The following is a 21,288-nucleotide window of genomic DNA, read 5'->3' on the forward strand; positions in this document are numbered from 1 at the left end:
GAGAACTAGATTGAAATTATCAACAGAGTGCAGGTTTCATGATCTGGTGCTCGGTGACCATATCGGAGAGATGAGGTGGAAAACAGCAAAGGGGAGCCCAGCTGTTAAAAGTAAGAAACATGTCCATGAAATACAAGCTTCAGGGAACCTCTGTACTAATCTCCAGTCCTGTCCTTTCATGTCTCTACACTAGGGCCAGCCATGGGAAAACTGTGAGGGGCTGCAGAGATTTGGAAAATGCTGAAGTTTTCTATTAGTGAGTTTGCCTCTTTGCAGTGATGAGAGGACGGCCTAACCCTCTGGCAGCCCATCAGAGGGGAAGGATGGCCAGAGGATTGGGGCACTAGCCTGGGGGTACCTTGGTTAAATTCCCAGCTCCTATGCAGGCTTCTCGTGTGTCCTTGGGCATGTCACTTAGTCTCTCTGTGCCTCAGTTCCCCATCTGTAAAACTGGGGATAACAGCACTGCCCTGCCTCACAGGGGTGTTGTGAGGAGAAATCCATTACGGATTGTGAGGTGCTCAGAGGCTGTGGTAATAGGGGGTAATAGATAAATACCTAAGATAGACCTCAGAGCTGACTTTGCAGACTTGCAAAGCCTAGAGCTGTGGCCTCACCTTTCTGGGGGGCTGCCAAGGAATGGAAAGGCCCCGCTGGCTATGCCAGTCCTGTCTCCATATACGCTAGTCTAAGGAGATGCCCTGCATACATATCCGAGCATTTCCAGGGCCTGTTTCAGAGTCTTGTAGTTGTCTCAGGTCCCTCTGAGATTGGGGCTCTCTTAGGAAGATTCTGTTCAGATGAATCTCCGGTCGTTCTCTTCCCCTCTCTCCCCTCGTCTCCTGACCTGCATTGGTGCCTCTCTCCTTGAACAATAGGCAGACTGAAATAGGGGGGACCCTCCACAGCCAGCCCCTGTCAGACCTTGGGACCGCAAGGCTGAGTCCCCATCTAAACCACTCGTGGCCCCTTACCCACTCTGCTGATGCTTTACTGAGCTGCTCTTCCTGCATGTACCCGCTCGTTACCTCAGAGCGATGGCAGCAGCCTGTCTGGGATGTCTGGGCCAGCACAGCACTGCAACAGCCTAAAACCACTCCCCGGCAAGGAATCCGGAGCATTGCCCTTCCCAGCTCACCAGCGTGAAGCTGCCTGGCTGGCCCATGCAGCCACTCCTCCCGTGTCTTGGGTCAGCTGTAGAAGGCTATTTGGGGCAGAGCCATCTGCCGGCTTCACAGGCAGCGCTGTTGGGCAGCATGAAGGAGTTTGGCTCCCTCTGGCCCGACCCCCCGCACACTGGCTGCTTCCGTCCTATGGGCCGTGGAGGGACCTGAGGCTGCTCAGCATCAGGCCTGTCAAGAGACGGCGTCGGCCTTCCTCACTCCCTGCTGTGTCCGGCATGAAAGCAAAGCAATAGGCCTTGCCCAGCAGTCGGCGTTGGGAGGGAGGGGCCCTTGTGTGAGGTTGGCGTGCATTGTGTGGAAGGGGGGAGGAAGGGCAGTGTTGCCTAGTGGCTACAGCATTAGAGTGGGATGCAGCAGACCTGGGTTCTATTCCCAGCTTGGCCTGCTGGGTGACCTGGGGCAAGTCACTTCACTCCCAGTGCCTCGGTTTCCCTGTTTGTAAAATGGGGGTTCATGAGACTGACTGGGCTACAGTCAGCCAGGTCTGTGGTGCCGGCCTCTTGGCCTTGATTCAGGAACATAATTAAGCATGTGCTTAAATCCAATGGAATTCAGGGGGACTGAACCACATGCCTACAGTTAAACCATGTGCTTACGTGCTTTGCTGGAAGGGGCCTGAAGGAGCAGCTGCCCCAAACTGCTTCAGCTCTGTCTCCGGAAAGAGCTCTCCTCATCTCCACCATGCCCAGTTCTGAACTTCTCTGGTGTCCAGAACTACTGGGACCTAGGGGGTTTAGGCTCAGCTCTAGGCTCTCCGGTAGCTCTGTGCTTCAGTAAGCGTAAGACCTGCTGGTGGTGTCCTTTCCTTCCATGACTTGGTTCCTGGTCTCTGTCGTCTGTAGGCATTTTTATTTTTTCTGCATTTTCTTCTCTGTGCTCGAGTCTGACATTTGCGCGTTTCAGGAAGCTCGGGGTGTGGGCAGGGAGCCTGTGGAGACAGCTTTCACGATGAAATGAAAATGTCACCAAAAAAGCACGTTGCCAGATATATCACCCTGCCTGCCTAGCGCCAAGCCAGCCAGGCAACGGAGACAGAACTGGCAAGAGGATAGATTTGCAATGGGTCGGTGTCAGCTGGGTTGCTGACGGTAGGAGTCTAGCACAGATAATGGGTCTTGCCAGGTGCTCTGGAAAACAGAGATGGGATGAAGCTCAGAACCTCAAATCCATCCCCCTGTGAATTCTGGGTTAGTGTTTGGCTTCTTGTACTTGGGTCTGAAACGGCCCCTGCATTTCTGGTTCTGGGGCCGTCGCCTGAACTGATGTGGATGTTGTGTTTGAGAACAGCTCAGGAGCTTTTAGCACCATTCAGTGTGACCCCCGTGCCCTGACCCTGCTTCATTTTCTAACCTGGGCCCTAAGCAAAACCAGATCCAGACCAGAACGCCTCTGCTTCCTGCTACCAGTAGTGAAATCCCAATCCTAATGTGCCTCTATTGAAGGAAAGTCTAATTAGTAGCTGTAGTAAGATACCATCTTGGATCGTACAGTTCACTCCATCAATTGCACTATAACTGAGGGCCAATTCACTGTAATAGGCTGCTGCCCAATTCCAGCTGGTATCTGAAATGTTAGCTGGATTAGTCCTATGGATTCACATAAGACTATATTTCTCAGCACAAGCCCCATTAACACAAATGTGGTACTTCAGCTACAGGGTGGTGGTCATTGCATTCTTTTATTTTACTGCGATCAGAGAGAGATCTCGGTTTGTTCCAGAGTCCTTTATGAAAGGCTATACAGGAAAGCTGCAAGCTATGGTCTTAGATGCCGGTGGCTGCTGAGATTTCCTTGTCAGTTATTTTCACCCCTTTACAAAAGCAGCAAAGCCTGGGATCTATAATAATTCCCTTTAGGAACAGAGAACTTTGCCATGTCCCCCAAATGTGACAAACAAGGAGGAAGCAGTCACGGTATTACATGCCACTTACATGGCATGATATCTTAGTAGGACATGGAAACTCCCATTTTCCTAGGAAGCTAAGCATCTCATTCAATTGTTGCTTTTAGATCCTACCTACCCATTAATTATCTGCTAAGTAGTAAGAAAATCTAGTGGCAATTATATTTAACAAGCATGGGATCAAATGCCCCTGTTGGATACACCACATCCTGCGTGAACCTGGCTCATTAAGTACAAACAATTAAAATGAGACAAAATAACTTTTCTGATGACAGTATTTCATCTAATCCTTGTGAGTGATGATAGAGCTACACAGTTAACTGAAACGATGAAAATTCAAAGTTTACTGAAACGTTTTCACTCATTTGATAAAATACAGCCTCATGGAACAATGTAATATCGATGATAAGCCATAGAACCAAATCCAATTTTCTGGGGATATCTACTGACTCCTTTTAATATAAGTCTAGTGCTCTCCTTAGAATTAAATTCACTTTAATGTAACAAATATGATTACATCTAACTGTTTAGATTGCCAGACACTCATTAAAAAATCCTATTACTCTTTTTTAGTTCACCTTAGCATTTGCGTCAGTCAACTGGAAAGAGGCCGAAAGGAAATGGTTTTAGTTTATTTTGTTTTCCACTGGCAATCTTTCTGTGAGTCACCACAATTATTTTAAGACTGGTATTTAAAAGTGACAACGTGTTTTTAAAAATACTCCATGCCAGATCTCTATTTTGTGATTTTTTTTCTAAGGTGTTTCTTGAACCATCTCGTTCAATTCTCCATAAACAATCTGGTAGATCAGAGCCTAAAACTTGTCAGCTTTGCCTTAGCTTGCTAAAGCTAAAGATTTTGTTTGGGGATGTTTGTCTTAAATAGACCTTCAAACGAGCACGTGTAATACGAACTTTTTTTAAAATAAAGCCCACCAATTAGAATCATAGACTATTAGGGTTGGAAGAGATCTCAGGAGGTCATCTAGTCCAACCGCCTGCTCAAAGCAGGACCAACACCAACTAAATCATCCCAGGGCTTTTTCAAGCAGGGTCTTAAAAACCTCTAAGGATGGAGATTCCACCACCTCCCTAGGGAACCCATTCCAGTGCTTCACCACCCTCCTAGTGAAATAGTGTTTCCTGATATCCAACCTAGACCTCCCCCACTGCAACTTGTGGCCATTGCTCCTTGTTCTGACATCTGCCACCACTGAGAACAGCCCAGCTCCATCCCCTTTGGAACCCCCCTTCAGGTAGTTGAAGGCTGCTGTCAAATCCCCCCCCACTCTTCTCTTCTGCAGACTAAATAACCCCAGTTCCCTCAGCCTCTCCTCGTAAGACATGTGCTCCAGCCCCCTAATCATTTTCATTGCCCTCCGCTGGACTCTCTCCAATTTGTCCACATCCTTTCTGTAGTGGGGGGACCAAAACTGGACACAATACTCCAGGTGTGGTCTCACCAGTGCCGAATAGAGGGGAATAATCACTTCCCTTGATCTGCTGGCAATGCTCCTACTAATACAGCCCAATAGGCCATTAACCTTCTTGGCAACAAGGGCACACTGCTGACTCATATCTAGCTTCTCATCCACTATAATCCCCAGGTCATTTTCTGCAGAACTGCTCCTTAGCCAATTGCTTTATTACTGTTTCCAATCACTTTGACACCACCCTTCGCACCAGGGTTTATGTGCCATTTACATGAACATTGGTAGAAAATGAGTCCTGCAAATACTCATGTGTGTGTTGCCCCTGTAAGCATTTGTGCTGCCATCTTGGAATCACTCTCATTTTTGACCTTTCCGTCCAGGCCTTAGACAAGAAACTCACTAAAGCACCTGCCTAACTTTAAGCACATGAATAATTCCATTCCTATGCTGCTAAACATTTTTAAGCATGTGCTTAAGTCCCCTTGCAACTGATGCACTGGAGGTGGTTGCGTTACCGTTGTCTGCAATGGGACATAAGCACACGCTTTGATATTTTGCTGAACGAAGGCCAGATCAGCAAGCAGAACAATGCCACTCCAGGCCCCATCTCACACACCTCACTAATTTAAGGATAGTTTGCAAACCACCAGTGGACTGAAGCGTGTTCTTTGCAGTGCTAACTGACCAAGTCTTAAAGGCCAAATGGATGGAGATGGAGACTCCTGACGAGCAGGGAGGGGGGCAAAGGCAGCTGAGTGGAATCAGAAGTGAGTGAATTCCCCTGGCTGGGACAGGAGGAACTGCTAAACAGCAGGGCGAGGTCTGCAGACATTAGGGAGAATCTGGGGATCAAGGTGCTTGGAGGTTGCAGAAGGTGGAGATGGTGGTTAGGGGGCAGACTCTGATTCCCAGACACAGAAGAGCAAGGAGGAGGCATTTGGGGCACTAAGGAGCAGAGCTGGTGGTTAGGGGAAGGAGCAGCTGAGTTTGTAGAGTAGCATCACTAGACGCCAGAGAGCAGAGGTGTTACCGAGCAAATACCAACTCACATGGCTGACACAACACTTCTGCTGTCTCCCTATAGCACCAGGCCTGCTGCTCCAGGGGTGAGCACTTTACTTAGTAGTGTTTGAGGGATTCAGTCTTGTTTATACCTGGTGTTTCCCCAGATGCTGGAATCCAGAGATTGCATGAGACTCTCCGCTCTCGTTTGAAATGAAAGTAAGTTTCTAGCCTTCCGGGTTGTGACAAACAGCTTGAAATATCAAGTGAGGGCAGCCTAAAGGCTCAGAAAGCAAACAGAAAAACATTTATTGTTGTTAAGCCAATCTCATGATTTTGGAGAGGCCTGAGTCATGATTTTTGAATGCTTGCGGTTGGCAATACTCAGAATGGGATCTTTAAAGAGTAACATACACATAGAGCCTGTTGTTAAATGGAGATTTCTATTTGTATTTCTTTGTTTTATTTTTGGTGACTTACAGCTACAATCTTCAGCCTAACCGATATTTCCAATGCTTAATGTCTCATCTAAAGGTTATTACTCTTGCTTCTATAAAAATAAAATTCTAACCATGAAATGCATGATCACCGGCCATCAGCCTTTCCCACTACAATTTCTTAACTCTGCAAAACTAAACAGTACATTTTTTCCCTTGAATTTCTGAAGCTTGTTCTTTCCAGCTCCTTTGAGGGAGGCTACTGGAAATCTCGCTTCAAGGAGATGTTAAAAGTAGATAAGCGTTGAGAAAATTCTCTCTCAATATCTTAATTTGTTAAAATGGAAATTTTAAAAATAAGTGACTTTTGTAGACTCTGTTTGCATTTCTCGCAGCTTGGGCAAGGAACAGAGACCAGTCAGCTTCAGTTTTATTTCTAGTATGTTTCACTTTCAGATGCCCATGCACTAGCCCCTTATTGCAAAACCTGGAGGCCACCGGGGGCCATTTTATTAAAATTCCACTGGACTTGGGCCAAACCGGAGCAGAGAGAGACCCAGTTTCTTTGTTACGATAAAGCAAACAAAAATAAAATATCAGACAAGTAACTTAAAAGATTGGTTTCACTTAAATAAAATATTTTTCAATTCATTAAAAGGCGTTTGACAGATGTCTGTGTCTGAGCAGCACATTCTCACTATTCGTCACATTGCTGTGCTGACTATTTTGATGAGCAGAGGGATCTAGACATTTTGCAGCTTTGGGGCCTAATCCTGAGCTGCTTACTCAGTTTTATTCAGACTTTTTGTGCAGGCAAAATTACACTAGCTTCCCATGAAGTAAAGCACTCAGTACTTTTCGAGCACTTTGCCTGGTGCTTTGAAGATGTAAACTGTTTAATAGGCTAATCTTTGGTTCACATTAAGTAATAAAAATACCTGTGGGAATTGCTTGGCACAACTTTGTGTTTTCTACCACAGAGTAATTCAAGTGAATGCATCTTGCCAGCATTGGGAAATACACGTAGTAACCAGTCCTCCACACGGATTCCAAATAGTGGCAGGATGTGGCCCTGAGTACAGAATCCATTATCAGCTGATAAATGCATTATCTGAATCCTGTTATCATCGTATCTGAACAACTCACAATCTTTAAGGTATTTACCCTCACGGACCCGCAAGGTAGGTCACAGATAGGGAACTGAGGCGTAGAAAGGCCAGGTGACTTGTCCAAGGTCACACAGGAAGGCTGTAACAGAGGAGGGAACTGAACCCTGAGCTCCTAAGTACCAGGCTATGGCCCTGACCACTGGACCATCCTTCCTCCGGGACCCAAAAAGCATGGCTGTAGTCTGTTGGGAGACCTGCTTAACAACTGATAACAGAATGAGATATTTGCTCCTTTCCCCACACAAAACTTCCGCTGTTTGTAGTGGCAGTTCTGGGCAACAGGCGCCTGGCTCTTAGAGAACCAGTTGTTCTAAGCGACAAAGTCTCAAAAATTCCTGTCTTTCTTCCCAGCTGCTCCTTCTGTCTTAATTAATTGCTTCCCCCCAACCCCCCAATTTTGTGCCTGCTCCTTCTCCTGGAACAACCTCCCACGTTAGTATGTGTCACACGACCTCCCTCTCCTCCTTCCAAGGGCTCTTGAAGACCCAGCTGGTCCCCCAGTCGTTCTAGCTGTAGCCACTGCAAACACCGAGGGGCTAGCGCTGTATCCACTCCTGCCTCTTAGACCTCTGCCCTGCGAGCTCGGGGTGCAGTTCCCAGCTCGGGTGCGTATACTCACGCCAGCTCGATGACTGCTAGCATGAGCAGAAATGGCGATGTCGCTACAGTGACCCGGGCAGTACGGATACTGCTTTGGCGGGCCGAGTACAAACCTGCCTGAACCCGGTGGGTACGTACTTGGCACGGCCACAGCCACCCTGCTAGTTATACTCTAAATAGCTTGCAGTCACTGTGCACACCTATGGCACTAATATACACACGCAAGCACACATTGACGTGCACCAAAACCACACACCAATGCTTTCAGAAATGGCCTGAGATCCCCGTATAAGCCTAATTCCTGTAATGGAGAACCAAAGGGTAAGCTGCCTTAAAGAGAGAGATCGAGAGGCTTCTGTCCTCCGCTCCATGGAACAATAAAGTGTTAATTGAGAAGTATTTTAATTTCAAATCAGCTCTATGATTAGTGCCCATGTTACTTGGGCATAGGATATGCTGTAAAGCTGGGCAGTATTAATGGACTGTGAAAGGCAATGTGGCATTAGATGATAATGTTCTTGTTTTGCAAGCTGCACAGGGCATAAATAAAGGCGTTCTGACAGAGAAATTCACCGGAATAAATGCTTCTAGGTGCAGTGAGTGAGAATTGATAGTGATGTCACCACAATAGCACAGCCAGTGTTGACATGGTTTAGGCCTAATTTTGAGGGCTTGAGTTAGAAAACCTGATTACCAAGTCATTATTTCTGGCAATTAGGTGACAGAATAACATCTAGGGAAAAGGTATTTTGACACACTTAATCAGTGAGGTAGTAACCCTCATCTCGTTTGCCAGAAATATGCAGCGAGACCTTTCGGTAGGGTTCATTGTTCAATGAAAAGCTGCATTGATCAAGCATAGTATTAAGGGTCAGATTGCAGTCTCGAGCAGATGCATGCATCTAACTTCTAGCTTTTGCCTTGGATCTCTCTGCCATTCATCTAATCTGTTTTGCCAGCAATTCAGCCATCCACAGACGTTAAACTTCTAATGTGGTTACAGCAGGGGCCTCTAGTCAAGTCTGGTGGGTTTTATTCCCAGCTACATCACAGACTTGCTGTATATTCTCAGTCAAGTCACTACTTTGTCCCTAAATTTAACCATCAGGAAAAGGGATTTAATACTTGCCCACCATTTTGAAATCCTCAGATGAAGGATAATCAGAAGCCTAGAGGATAATCATGGTCTTCATGCATCTTAAAAGACACTCCACTATGGCTTCAGGGAGTACACACCATTTCCTTACAGTTTGGCTAATAACAGATTTCACACAGGAGCTGTTATCAAATTTTGCAATTGTGATTTTTTTTCCAATGTGATCACCTTTAAACACGCACAACTTTTTAAAACCGCTCTTTCCTCACCCTAATAAGCAAGTCATTTAACCTCTCCTGAAGGTGGCTTCCTTTGCCATTTTAAATCTTCTAAAACCATCCACTTTCACTGTAAAATGCCCTGATCACCATTTCCCTTGCACCTTACTTAGTGGCTCTGCTTCAGTTTCCCGTCTGTGAAATGGACATGCTACTTCCCTATCTGACACCCGTGAGGCTACTTTACCATAAGTCATGACGAACTTTTAGCTCCTAGAATGGATGCTTCTATTAAAAATGTAAAGTTGAATTTATATAATTCAAAATCTCAAAGGTGAGAAAATACACCTTTCATAAAATATTTTGTCTCTTAATGCCTTTAAAAATAAGTCAGCCAACCCCAAAGCTTAATTAAAATAGTTCTGTCTGAAATAGTTCATTCCTTCCTGACACTTTGTTCACAACCTTGGCTAGTTTGCTGCTGAATCTACTTTCATAGGGTGTAGATCTTCTTTGTTGAACCCTGGCTGTCTCAAAACATAACTAACGTTTACAACACAAAATGTACCGCTTTATAAATGTGGAACTCTCCTGCTTGCACCACATCACTGTACTTAAATCCGAGATTAACATCAAGACTGGTCAAAGTCACCCATACTCACATCTTCACAAAATTAAAGTTTTATTGTGCTCAAAATGAGTGCTAAAAGCCCCCAGAGTTTAAAGGGACTGTCTCAATTTCAATTATTTAAAGTTGACTTATTTAAAAAACCTGCCAGTTTCTGAGAGCACAATCTTAAAATGTGTCCTGAAGCTTTTACAAATATTTGTATTAAGGCAGTTTTATGTGGGGTTCTTCTGCTGCCTTGCTGTTCCATAAAAGGAGAAATAGTGAATCTGACCCTATGCAAAGTTATCCCCATATGCACAACAAACTAACAACAGAAATTCTTTTTGCTAGCTTTTTCAGTTTTTATACTGTTAGGTGGTTTTATAACTATAGTACAGATAAAACATTCAGACAGGGAAGTGATTTTCAAATCTCTTTAAAAGTTCCAAGTCTCTAAGTGTGCTCTACACAGAACTCTCACAAACCTATACATTGTCAAACAATTCTAAATGATAAATGAGGGGTTCTTAGTGTAATTTGATTTACAAAACAAAACAAAAGTAAAACACGGCTACTTACATATTGGCATGAAGCCTACCTAACACAGATAATGTAATTCTGAAAGAGGAAAAACCAATCTCCTTCTGATAACTTTATGTAGACAGTACATCTTACAGACACACGTAAAAAGGTCAGTTATCAAGTGAAAACCTAAATGCAGTATATACTAAGCTGACATCACTCTCTGACCTCGGAAACAAAATAAATCCTGCTCTCAAAATATTTTATTTCTAAAACACTGTTTTAGGAAATATTTGATATATTCCTACTGCAGTTATCAGGTCACAAATGCAGAAAAAGAGACGGGACATGTGTACAAACACAGAGCCACATGCTGGAGCATCCTGTGACCACCTTGCACTGCACCATTGGCTGTGAAAACAGTGTTCCCAGACCAGGAGATCTGCCAGCGGCATAGACCTTCCCCTTCCTTCTTGATGGGAAGCCCCTGCCCAGCCCTGATCCTGAGCTCCCATTTGAGCCTGTTAGACATAGGGACCAGCCCTGCATATAGTGTGCCCCTTAGTGGGGGAGGGCCAAGGTGAACTTTGATCTTACACCCCTCTTCCCCAGACGTGCACTGAATGCTCTCTGAACCTAGCTGAGGATCTGGCCCATTGTACTGTACTTAAGACGTATTCCTCTCATCATCACCTACGGTGCTCTAAAATTCAGTATTAATTCTTTATCCAGTGATTTTATTTTCAAAAACACACAAGAACGTTCAGATCCTTCCGATTTGGTTACTGTTTTATTTATAATGTTTTGTTACAATCATTGTGCCTAAATATAATCCCGTCAAAATTGTAATTAAGATGATCCTGCTTTATCATATGAGAAAGCACTTTTCCTCTTCAGTAAAGACACAGGGTTTCTCAAGTCAAAGCAATAAAACCTACTGCAGGTTTACCTTTGTGTGAGGTAAAGAGAATTCCTCCTTTCCAATAGCGTTATAAATAAATATTGCTGGTTTAATCTGGCAGAGAATAAACACCCCCAATACAGGGGTGCTGAGAGAAACTGAACCAAACTGTGCACCCTGTGTATGACAGAAACCCCTTCAAGCCAGGGGGTGCAGCTGCACCCCCAGTTCCAGCACCTACGGCCCAATAGTTTCCACACCAAAGTTTTAATTAATTGTAAATAAAGGTTTTTTTGGACCGTTGACTAAAATGTGTGTACAGAACTGTTCACATTCTACTTCAGCATCCCTAGGGCAAGAATGGCAGCTCCCTTTTCAGCCGATCAGGCTCCCTCATTACTCAAAGAAAGAAAACGACTTAAAACAAGAAAAAATGGAAAGGGGGCCATGAAGGTAATGCAACTGGAATATAACCAAATGCTCGAGACCCCATTTCCAGAGAGCTGGTACAGATGCAGTAGGTTGTAGATCTCCTATCATTAAGGCACATGGTGAACATAACAGCATATAAACCAGCTTGCTCATCCTTCTGAGTCAAACATTCTATTCCAGTAGTAGAGGAAGGCCGGTGAGTTGCTGGCACCTATAACAATTAGCAGTAGTAGATACATCATCATCATTATAGCAAAACGATGATTGGAAAACCAAGATGACTGACTAGAAGGCCTGTGGAGGGAAAAAAATGCATAAAAAGCATGAATTACATCAAATATAATCTTGTCACATTAAGACACATTTATTATGTTTTATTATTTTTAAATGATCTTGCAAGCTTTGATAAAGATTTTCCTAGCTACTGCATTTGCTCCTTTATTTGCTTTGGGATCCCTTTTTGCTTCCTGTAAGTGGAACCATGTCTTGCTTTTGTATTTTTGGATTTTGAGAGAGAGAATGCTGTACAAATAAGATCAGTCTATCTCGCACTTGCACCATGCTCATCATACTGGTGAGTTGAACTCTTACCTCCTGTGTTGTTTCTGTGAATATACTAATAAGTATTTAACTCGTAAAAGCTGATTGTTTGTGACAACAAAGTATTTCTGTGGAACATCACCCCCTTCGCTGTTTTTTACTCTTGCTCTTTTCCTGTCTATTTCTTCTGAATCTGTATGGGACAAAAAGAGGTTTTCTTGGGAATGGGAAGGAAAGCAAAAGCACATGTATGACAGTAAAGGAAGACAGGTCAAGGCATAGGAGTTGGAGTTAGGAAACAGGGCTGTTATTCCCGGCTCTACCTCAAATTTCAATGGTCCCTCTTAGCATCCCAAAGGAGAATCAGAGTTGTGTTAAGGCTACACCAGCCCCTGCTGGTTATCCCTGGCATGGGGGTACTATGGGTTGGGAGTGGAGAAGGGGCACATTAGAGATAGGAGAAGGCAGGCCGAGAGCACAATGCTTGAGGGGTTGCTAACATCAGAAAGGATCAAGAAATAATACAACAGGATCTAGAACTGTGGGAAGAAAACAGCAAAATGAAATTTGACTACTAGAATATGGGCCTTGTTATGAGTCAAACATGCAAAAGTACAGAAAGCGTATTAATCTTGCTGTTACAGGAATACCTTGGCTTGGGTTCACTTCTGGAACAAATGAAATAACTCTGCATTACAGAACACATTCTGTTATCGTATTGACGCTAGATTAAAACAAAATAGGATGTTATTTTGGTTTCGATACTGATCTAGCAGGGTCCCACTACCAGAATGATCAAGTTTTATTGTTTCCATTTTTGTGGAAAGCTTTTGTAGATTTGCTAATGGGTCATCCAGAAAAGGTGCCCCCCGGTCAGTTTCTGCAGAAGGGAAACTAGTGTACACAGGAGTACATTCTTAGCTGTATTACTGCACGTATACACAACCCAAGACCTGAGGAGTATTAATAGACTAACAAACACTCTAGTTGTAATTATTTTTATACACTCACCTTTCTTCTTCACCTGGCATTTTACATCTGGATGATCGATAATCTCACAAACAGCTACACAACTAAGGATAGGGCTCAAAACACTGTGTTGCCACCCAAGACCGTGAGGGCTATAAAGTAGAGCAAGGCTTAGATCACTGGTAAGGTAGGTACCTTCACCAAACAAGGATGTCTGAAATAGCACAAAGGAAAATCAAGAGAGATTGCATCAGATCAAACACTCTGAATGTCCACATAGAACAATAATACAGCGTACCACTGCGCTTTCCTTTCCAAATGCCAGCACGCTGTTTCCAAAAGTATTATGGAGCTTAAACACAGCAGTGACATTCAGAAGTCTCAGTTCTTAAACTCCTTAGCGCTGGACTACAGACAGATTTTGTACCAGTGTAACTATTTCAGTTAGGGGTGTGACTTTTTTTTTTAAACGGATTAAGCTAGACCAATATACACACTTTTTAAACCACACTCAGGAGGTTGTACAGCTTTAACTATGCTGGTATATTTAAAGTAGTGCAACTTCTGTGCATGGACCAGGCCTTAGTGACATTTAGAAACCTGCTTTGCAAGAGAGAAAAATTCTTTTCAAGTGTGATTTTTTTTCTTCCCCAAATGCAATTGCTTTAATAGTTCAGAAACATAGGATTTGCCACCCCATCTAATCTAGCACGCTGCCTCCCACTGTAGTCAATGTGATAACTCATGAGGGTGGGGGAAAAAATCAAAATGCCCTGTGCCCTCCTGGCAAGGTAAAGATTCTTTCTTGCCCTCTGTGACCCTAAAAGTGTGAGCCTTTTAACTTTTTGTTTTCATGTGAACTTTGGTGCTTATGAAAGTGAGGTAGTAAGAATGTGGGGATGAAATTAAAAAAAAAATCACTGTTTCACACGTGACCCAGGTTGGTAGTGACTGTGTGTTTTTACTGTCTGGCAGCTATGTGACAACCTACATGAAAAGAAGTGACAGTCCCAGCTAGCTTCTATCAAATAGGTATGGACATCCACAAAGTCGTTCCCCCCTCCCCCCCCGACCAAATAACATCCTTGTTAGCAATCTCCTGGCAGATGCAAAGGACTCTCAGTTAGCAGATAGTTTCTCACCTTTAGAGGTGGTCCAAGGTTGAGACCTGGGCAGAGAGCGCCTACACTGACTATGTTCCTCTTGGTATAAGGCTAGAGATCTTCCATCTCTAGGGCTGTCAAATAAGCCAGCATTTTTCAGAGGCACTAAATTCATCTTTTTATTTTTAAAGTGAAGGATGGCTACAACCAGGCATATTGGAGAAACGACTATAATTTAATGCCTATGTTTCACATCACCTGCATTTTTTAAGCTCAATCTGAATTATAAAACCCAGTACAATCATATGCAAAGTTAACAGTGTTGCCATCAAGGAAAACAAATAGCAACATGAGATATCAGATCACGTTTTTTTTATCCCTACGCAAGTTTGTACATGTGTTTAAAACACCCCTCAGAGTTTGTGAATGAAGGATAAAGCTGTGTGTTTAATGCAAGAAATATTGGAAACCTTACCCTATTTAAATGGCAATGTAAACCATTGTGCAGTATGGAATGGAAGTTCTCAAGGCGACTCCCATGGAATGCATAAATAAGGTTCCTTTCTCCCCTGGTTTCATCAAATTTGGCATTCATCTGATCACAATACACTATTTCAAACAGGAAGTCAGGAGTAGGAACGGCATCACTTGACATTCCTGTCAACTCTTGGATCTTCTCATACTTAAAAACAGAAAGGAATCCTAGTGTTATTTTTAAAAGGTCTAGATTGTTCACTGGAAATCTGCTTAGTCTCTCAGATCCTTTCCTAGTTCCTATATATATTTACCTATGCACATTTATAATTCAGTATTAATACGCAGCTAGCTGGTAATGGTACCATAGAAGATCAAGTGGATTGTGGGAACTGTAAGGGTTTATTTTTCCTCCATGCTCCTGCCCTCTTCTCCTTTGCTGCTTCTCTATGAATATTCATGAGCTTTACTGAGTGGTAAGGTTATGATATCAAAGTTAAATGTCCCCCCACCTCCTCTCCTAATAATGGGACTCAGATATCAGAGTTAAGTGGATGATGCAATGAGAGGGAGGAAAAGAAGAGAGACATCTTTATGGTGTCATCATCCCAACAAGGCTATGATATAGATATATTCATGAGATATGTTCCTTGGGGAAAGAAAAAAATGTGGAACTAAGACATTTTTATCATTTCCAGCAGCATCCACAACTCTCTTAGGTACTTACATAGTCTCCATTATTGTAGTATCTGAGTGCCTCACAATGTTTAACACATTTATCCTCACAACGTCCCTGTGAGGCAGTGCACATTTTACAGATTGGAACCTGAGGCACAGAGAGACCGTTACCTACGCAAGATCATACGTGGAGTCTGTGGCGGAGCATGGAAACAAACCCCCGTATCCTGCCTCCTGGGCTTGCATCTGAACCACTAGCTCATTCTTCCTTCTCAACACGAGGTGTTTTCTAAATAGAAAAAGTGGCATGGTCCCTGCCCTGAGGCCCTCACAATCTGAACACAGGGTAGGAGTACAACATTCAATAGAGTGGTCAACTGTGATTAACCATATATTAGCAATATAAGGGTTTTGCTAAGACAAACCTTTGGGGTTTTAATAGGAAATAATAGATTAATCACCACTCAGTCATTCACTTGCTTTTGCTGCACACATTCCTCCTTCTGTTCCTTCTCTATTTAGATTTTGATCTCTTTGGGGTAAAGACACTGTCTCTTTATTCATCTATGCCTACCGGAAAATGGGTTCACTTGACATACTTTTCAGTCCTTACAATAAACAACCCTTAAATCCCAGGTTGAGGTAACCACCTGCATGCAAATGGTTGTGTTAAATAGAAAACTCACGTCATGAAACTTTCATAAGAATTTGAAATCTTACCTCCTTTTTCTTAGTACTTTGTATAGTTAAGAATTTAGATGATAAAATCCAGCTAAACAGATCCCATGTCCTTTTATCTGTGTCTGAAATAGACTCTGGAAGTTCTTTTAAGCTTGGCAAAGCATTTGTATCTGCAAGCTAACACAAGAAAGATGATTAGTGTGGTTTGCATCTCTTCATCATCACAATTAAATAGAGACCTCTAGTGGTAAGAAAATAATATTTCACTCTAATGGGGATCTGTGGGGTACAAGTTGAAAAACAATTTCCAATTAATTACAAGAATCACTTCTGAAAAACTTACACTGAGATTATGTGGGGAAATTTGTCATTTGTTCTGACATGCAACACTGAGTACTATGTTTGAGCAAGTTACAGGTCTTCTATAATTCTATGATCTATATTCAGCAGCAGCATCCATGGGGTATGCATAAGAACAGTGAGCAAAAACATCTGAATATGGTCACTACATCAACACAGAGGCAATATCTGGAGTGGTATAAGTGTGACAGATATTGCCATCCCATGTAATATTTTTGGGAACCATACCGTATTAAGTTATGTATCACTGTGGGCATAGGCGCCAACTCCGTGGGTGCTCCAGGGCTGGAGCACCCATGGGGAAAAATTAGTGAGTGCTCTGCACCCACCAGCAGCCAAGCTCTCCTCACCCCCCAACCCACCTCCTCCTCCTCCCCTGAACGCGCCGCATCCCCTCTCCTCCACCTACCTCCCAGCACTTCCCACCTGGCCACCGCCAAACAGCTGTTTGGCAGCGTTAGCAAGCTCGGGGACGGGGGGGGGGGAGGAGCAGGAACGTTGGCGTGCTGAGGGGAAGAGGCGGGGACGGGGCCAGGACTTGGGGAAGGGGTTGGAATGGGGGCAGGGGTGGGGCCTCATGGAAGGGGTGGGGATGGGTGGGGGGGGTCGAGGACCCACGGAAAAGAGGGGAAGTTGATACCTATGACTGTGGGCCAGGGATTATATGCAACACCAGGAGGGAGAGTTACCACAACTCCCCCATGAATCAAAACAGTGAGGTGGTGATCACGATGACTCATTTAAGTTGTAAACATCTCCAGAGAGATGCCACCCCAAGGAGGCTTGCACATACTGGTTCAAACTGGATTTTCCAGAGAGCAACAGACAGGGGAAAAAAATAAAAGGCTTTTGATATTATTTCACCTGTTAAACCTTTTCAGACTTTCAAACTTAGACTCAGAGGCTTCCAAGTCTACATTTGTCATTTACCTTCTCAATCTCAATTCCTTAATTTATTTTACTGCATTTCAGACTTGCAAAATTTTACTTACCCACTTATATTGGGCAGACAACATATCCATTTTTTTTTATCATTAACTGGGCAAGAGTAGGTATTTTGTTTGAGCTAGTAAATGTACATAGTTTTGCATGGCTGCTTTGACTCTTTAGTTATAGAGAAAACAATGTATTTTAAACCTGCTTTATAGTTTCCACTCAACTTAGATATAAACCGTTGGGCCGGGGCCTCACTTTTATGATTGTCTGTAAAGAGCTATGTAGGCTTTTGCCCATATACAAGTTATAACACAATATATGCAGTAGTATGACAGCTTTTCTACTTTTTTAATTTATTTTTTTTAACTTCCAGAGCTGTGTACAAATTACACTGCATTTATTTGGAAGGACACCATTAAACCAGTGATTCCCTCCTTCCCCTTATGCAGAGGGCTATGTGCTCAATATGGCATCTGTCTGTTTATTCAACATCACATGCCTGAAAAGGTGTTTTCCTCCAACCAAAACGGAAATTCACCTTTGGACAGGGACCACGTCTGGAAAGTTTCCATCCTAGAGGAGGGTTTTTCAGAAAGTTATGAGTAGCTGAAAATGTTATAATGGCAGCTGTTTTGCAATTTTCACTCGTGGACAGTGTTCAAGCACATACATACAGAGCACAACCTAACAGCCTCATGTGTAGTTAGAAAAATCAAGATTGGGTGAGGGGATTCGGAGAATTATGGTAGCCACTTGTCCTTAACGAGGATCCAAGTTTTTATAATATATGTGCCGTTAATGCTCACGCCATATCTTGCCGCCGCAGGGAATCTGTCCATGTCCTCGGTGTGTACAGAAAACCAGATACATTGAACAGGCTCCAGAATTAAGGGCCTGAAGCAGTAGCTGCACTGAGCAGGGAACTCCGAGTGAATCAGACTCTTACCCCCAATCAGAGGACAAGGGGACAAATTTACAATGCAGGAAAGCACTGGGTGGAAGTGGTAACCCTCCACTGCACCCCTCAGTCAGCCAGAAAACAAGGGGAAGGTAAGGCAAGCCTGCACAGCCGGTGTGTTTAAACCAGGAGGTGCCAGAAATGGAGTCAGGACTATTCAAGTGGATAATCATGTTAATAATACTTAGCACATTTCATCTTGGAGGCACTTTATAGATATTAACTGATTGCTCCTAACAACACTCCTGCGAAGTAGCATTCAGTGCATCAGTAATGAAAACGAGTGACTTGTTTATAGGATCTGTTCTGGGCTTTGTTTTTACGTGGAACTAATTACACGTGTGCTCTGAAGGAATACCTGCTGCTCTTCCTCTCCCCTCCCCACTCACCCGGTGCCAAGCTGTCCCATTCGAGGGGATGATAACTCACCAATGCATCAAAATCTTTGCTCTCCTCATTGGCATAGAGGCCTGGAAAGGGTCTCAGGACGGAATCACGCTTGTAGCTCTGTAAAGCAGAGACAAAGAGGCTGCACTTCAGATCCGCAGCCAAGATGTCCCTGCGGGTGGCCTCCTTGATCTTCTCCCTCAGGACAGCATCGCTGGGCCTGTGGGGCAGCATCCCCACCAGGGGTCTGGCCAGGAAACACACAGGGCAGCAGCTCAGCAGAGGTTAAAGCCCTTCCCTAATGCTCACAGGAGAGGAGGGGGGGGGACACACCAATCTGCCACCCCACAGCTGTCCTCACCCCACCCACACACCCTGCCATCTGTGTCTCAGGGATTTACAGAACATGTACCCTGCCCTGCAGTTCCCCTCCATCTGACTGCCCTTGGGCCCCCAGCCCACCCCCTACACTGCCCTCTGGCCTCCTCCTCTCCCCCCTACTGCCCCCAGCCTGCTCCCCCAGCCCCTATACTGCTCTCCGGCCTCCTCCTCTCACCCCTACTGCCCCCAGCCTGCCCCCCCGGCCCCTATACTGCCCTCCGGCCTCCTCCTCTCACCCCTACTGCCCCCAGCCTTCCCCCCCGGCCCCTATACTGCCCTCCGGCCTCCTCCTCTCACCCCTACTGCCCCCAGCCTGCCCCCCCCCCCGGCCCCCTATGCTGCCCTCCAGCCTCCTCCTCTCGCTCCTACTGCCCCCAGCCTGCCTCCCTGGCCCCCGACACTGCCCTCCAGCCTCCTCCTCCTCTCTTCCCTACTGCCCCCAGCCTGCCCCCTATACTGCCCTCCAGCCTCCTCCTCTCGCCTCTACTGCCCCCAGCCTGCCCCCCCGGCCCCCTATGCTGCCCTCCGGCCTCCTCCTCTCACCCCTACTGCCCCCAGCCTGCCCCCCCGGCCCCTATACTGCCCTCCGGCCTCCTCCTCTCACCCCTACTGCCCCCAGCCTGCCCCCCCCCGGCCCCCTATGCTGCCCTCCGGCCTCCTCCTCTCGCTCCTACTGCCCCCAGCCTGCCTCCCTGGCCCCCGACACTGCCCTCCGGCCTCCTCCTCCTCTCTTCCCTACTGCCCCCAGCCTGCCCCCTATACTGCCCTCCAGCCTCCTCCTCTCGCCTCTACTGCCCCCAGCCTGCCCCCCCGGCCCCCTATGCTGCCCTCCGGCCTCCTCCTCTCACCCCTACTGCCCCCAGCCTGCCCCCCCCGGCCCCTATACTGCCACCCTCCTCTCGCCCCTACTGCCCCCAGCCTGCCCCCCGGCCCCCCATACTGCCCTCCGGCCTCCTCCTCTCACCCCTACTGCCCCCAGCCTGCCCCCCCGGCCCCTATACTGCCCTCCGGCCTCCTCCTCTCACCCCTACTGCCCCCAGCCTGCCCCCCCCCGGCCCCCTATGCTGCCCTCCGGCCTCCTCCTCTCGCTCCTACTGCCCCCAGCCTGCCCCCCGGCCCCCCATACTGCCCTCCGGCCTCCTCCTCTCACCCCTACTGCCCCCAGCCTACCCCCCCCGGCCCCTATACTGCCCTCCGGCCTCCTCCTCTCACCCCTACTGCCCCCAGCCTGCCCCCCCGGCCCCTATACTGCCCTCCGGCCTCCTCCTCTCACCCCTACTGCCCCCAGCCTGCCCCCCCGGCCCCCTATACTGCCCTCTGGCCTCCTCCTCTTGCCCCTACTGCCCCCAGCCTGCCCCCTATACTGCCCTCCGGCCTCCTCCTCTCACCCCTACTGCCCCCAGCCTGCCCCCCCCCCGGCCCCCTATGCTGCCCTCCGGCCTCCTCCTCTCACCCCTACTGCCCCCAGCCTGCCCCCCCCGGCCCCCTATGCTGCCCTCCGGCCTCCTCCTCTCACCCCTACTGCCCCCAGCCTGCCCCCCCCGGCCCCTATACTGCCACCCTCCTCTCGCCCCTACTGCCCCCAGCCTGCCCCCTATGTTGCCCTCCGGCCTCCTCCTCTCCCCCCTACTGCCCCCTCCAGTCCCTTCTCCCCCTTATTGCTGCCAGCCCCCGCTGCCCCCCGCGCTACCCACCCGGCAGCGCCCCCCGCTCTCCCGGGCCGGGCCGGGCCGGGCCGGGCTCGGCTCGGCTCCCCCGCCCCGCGGCCTGCCTCGCCGGCCGGAAGCTGCGGCTGCCTCTGGTTCCCGGGGCCCCGCCCAGCCCCGGCGGCTGACGGCGCCTCCCTCCCGCACACGGCCCTGGCGGCCCCGGCCTGGGCGAGGGGGGGCAGCAGCCCGCCCGGTCCCCGCGGGGCTCCGGAAAGGGGAGAGACCCCCCCCCGTGTCTCTGCTGGGCCCGGATCGGGGCCGGGGGACCCCGTCAGCGCCAACCCCCTGCCCTGGGACACCACGGCCCGTGACTGTCTGTCTCCCCCGCGATTTTCCCGCCCCCCCATTGTCTGTCTCCCCCCGACTTTCCTTCTGACCCCCCCGATTGTCTCCCCACTGTCCTTCTGTCCCCCGACTGCTCCCCCCATTGTCTGTCTCCCCCCGACTTTCCTTCTGACCCCCCCGATGGTCCCCCCCATTTGTCTCCCCACTGTCCTTCTGTCCCCCGACTTCTCCCCCCATTGTCTGTCTCCCCCCCGACTTTCCTTCTGATCCCCCGACTGTCCCCCCCGATTGTCTCCCCATTGTCCTTCTGTCCCCGACTG

General features: G+C 47.0%; 1 protein-coding gene across 1 annotated transcript; it reads right to left on the reverse strand.

The window, feature by feature from the left end:
• Positions 1–10,942: 10,942 nt before the first annotated feature.
• On the reverse strand, positions 10,943–20,786 carry PARP16 (poly(ADP-ribose) polymerase family member 16). The gene is made up of 7 exons (XM_084640939.1): positions 20,669–20,786; positions 18,636–18,840; positions 15,992–16,129; positions 14,595–14,801; positions 13,059–13,230; positions 12,099–12,240; positions 10,943–11,801 (listed from the first exon to the last, which is right to left on the reverse strand). The coding sequence occupies exons 2-7, from the start codon at positions 18,825–18,827 to the stop codon at positions 11,657–11,659; spliced, it is 996 nt and encodes a 331-aa protein (XP_084497065.1). The 5' UTR covers positions 18,828–18,840; positions 20,669–20,786; the 3' UTR covers positions 10,943–11,656.
• Between the last annotated feature and the right edge of the window lie 502 nt (positions 20,787–21,288).

This window comes from Lepidochelys olivacea, assembly GCF_965140295.1.
Source record: "Lepidochelys olivacea isolate rLepOli2 genome assembly, chromosome: 10".
Lineage (NCBI taxonomy): Eukaryota > Metazoa > Chordata > Testudines > Cheloniidae > Lepidochelys > Lepidochelys olivacea.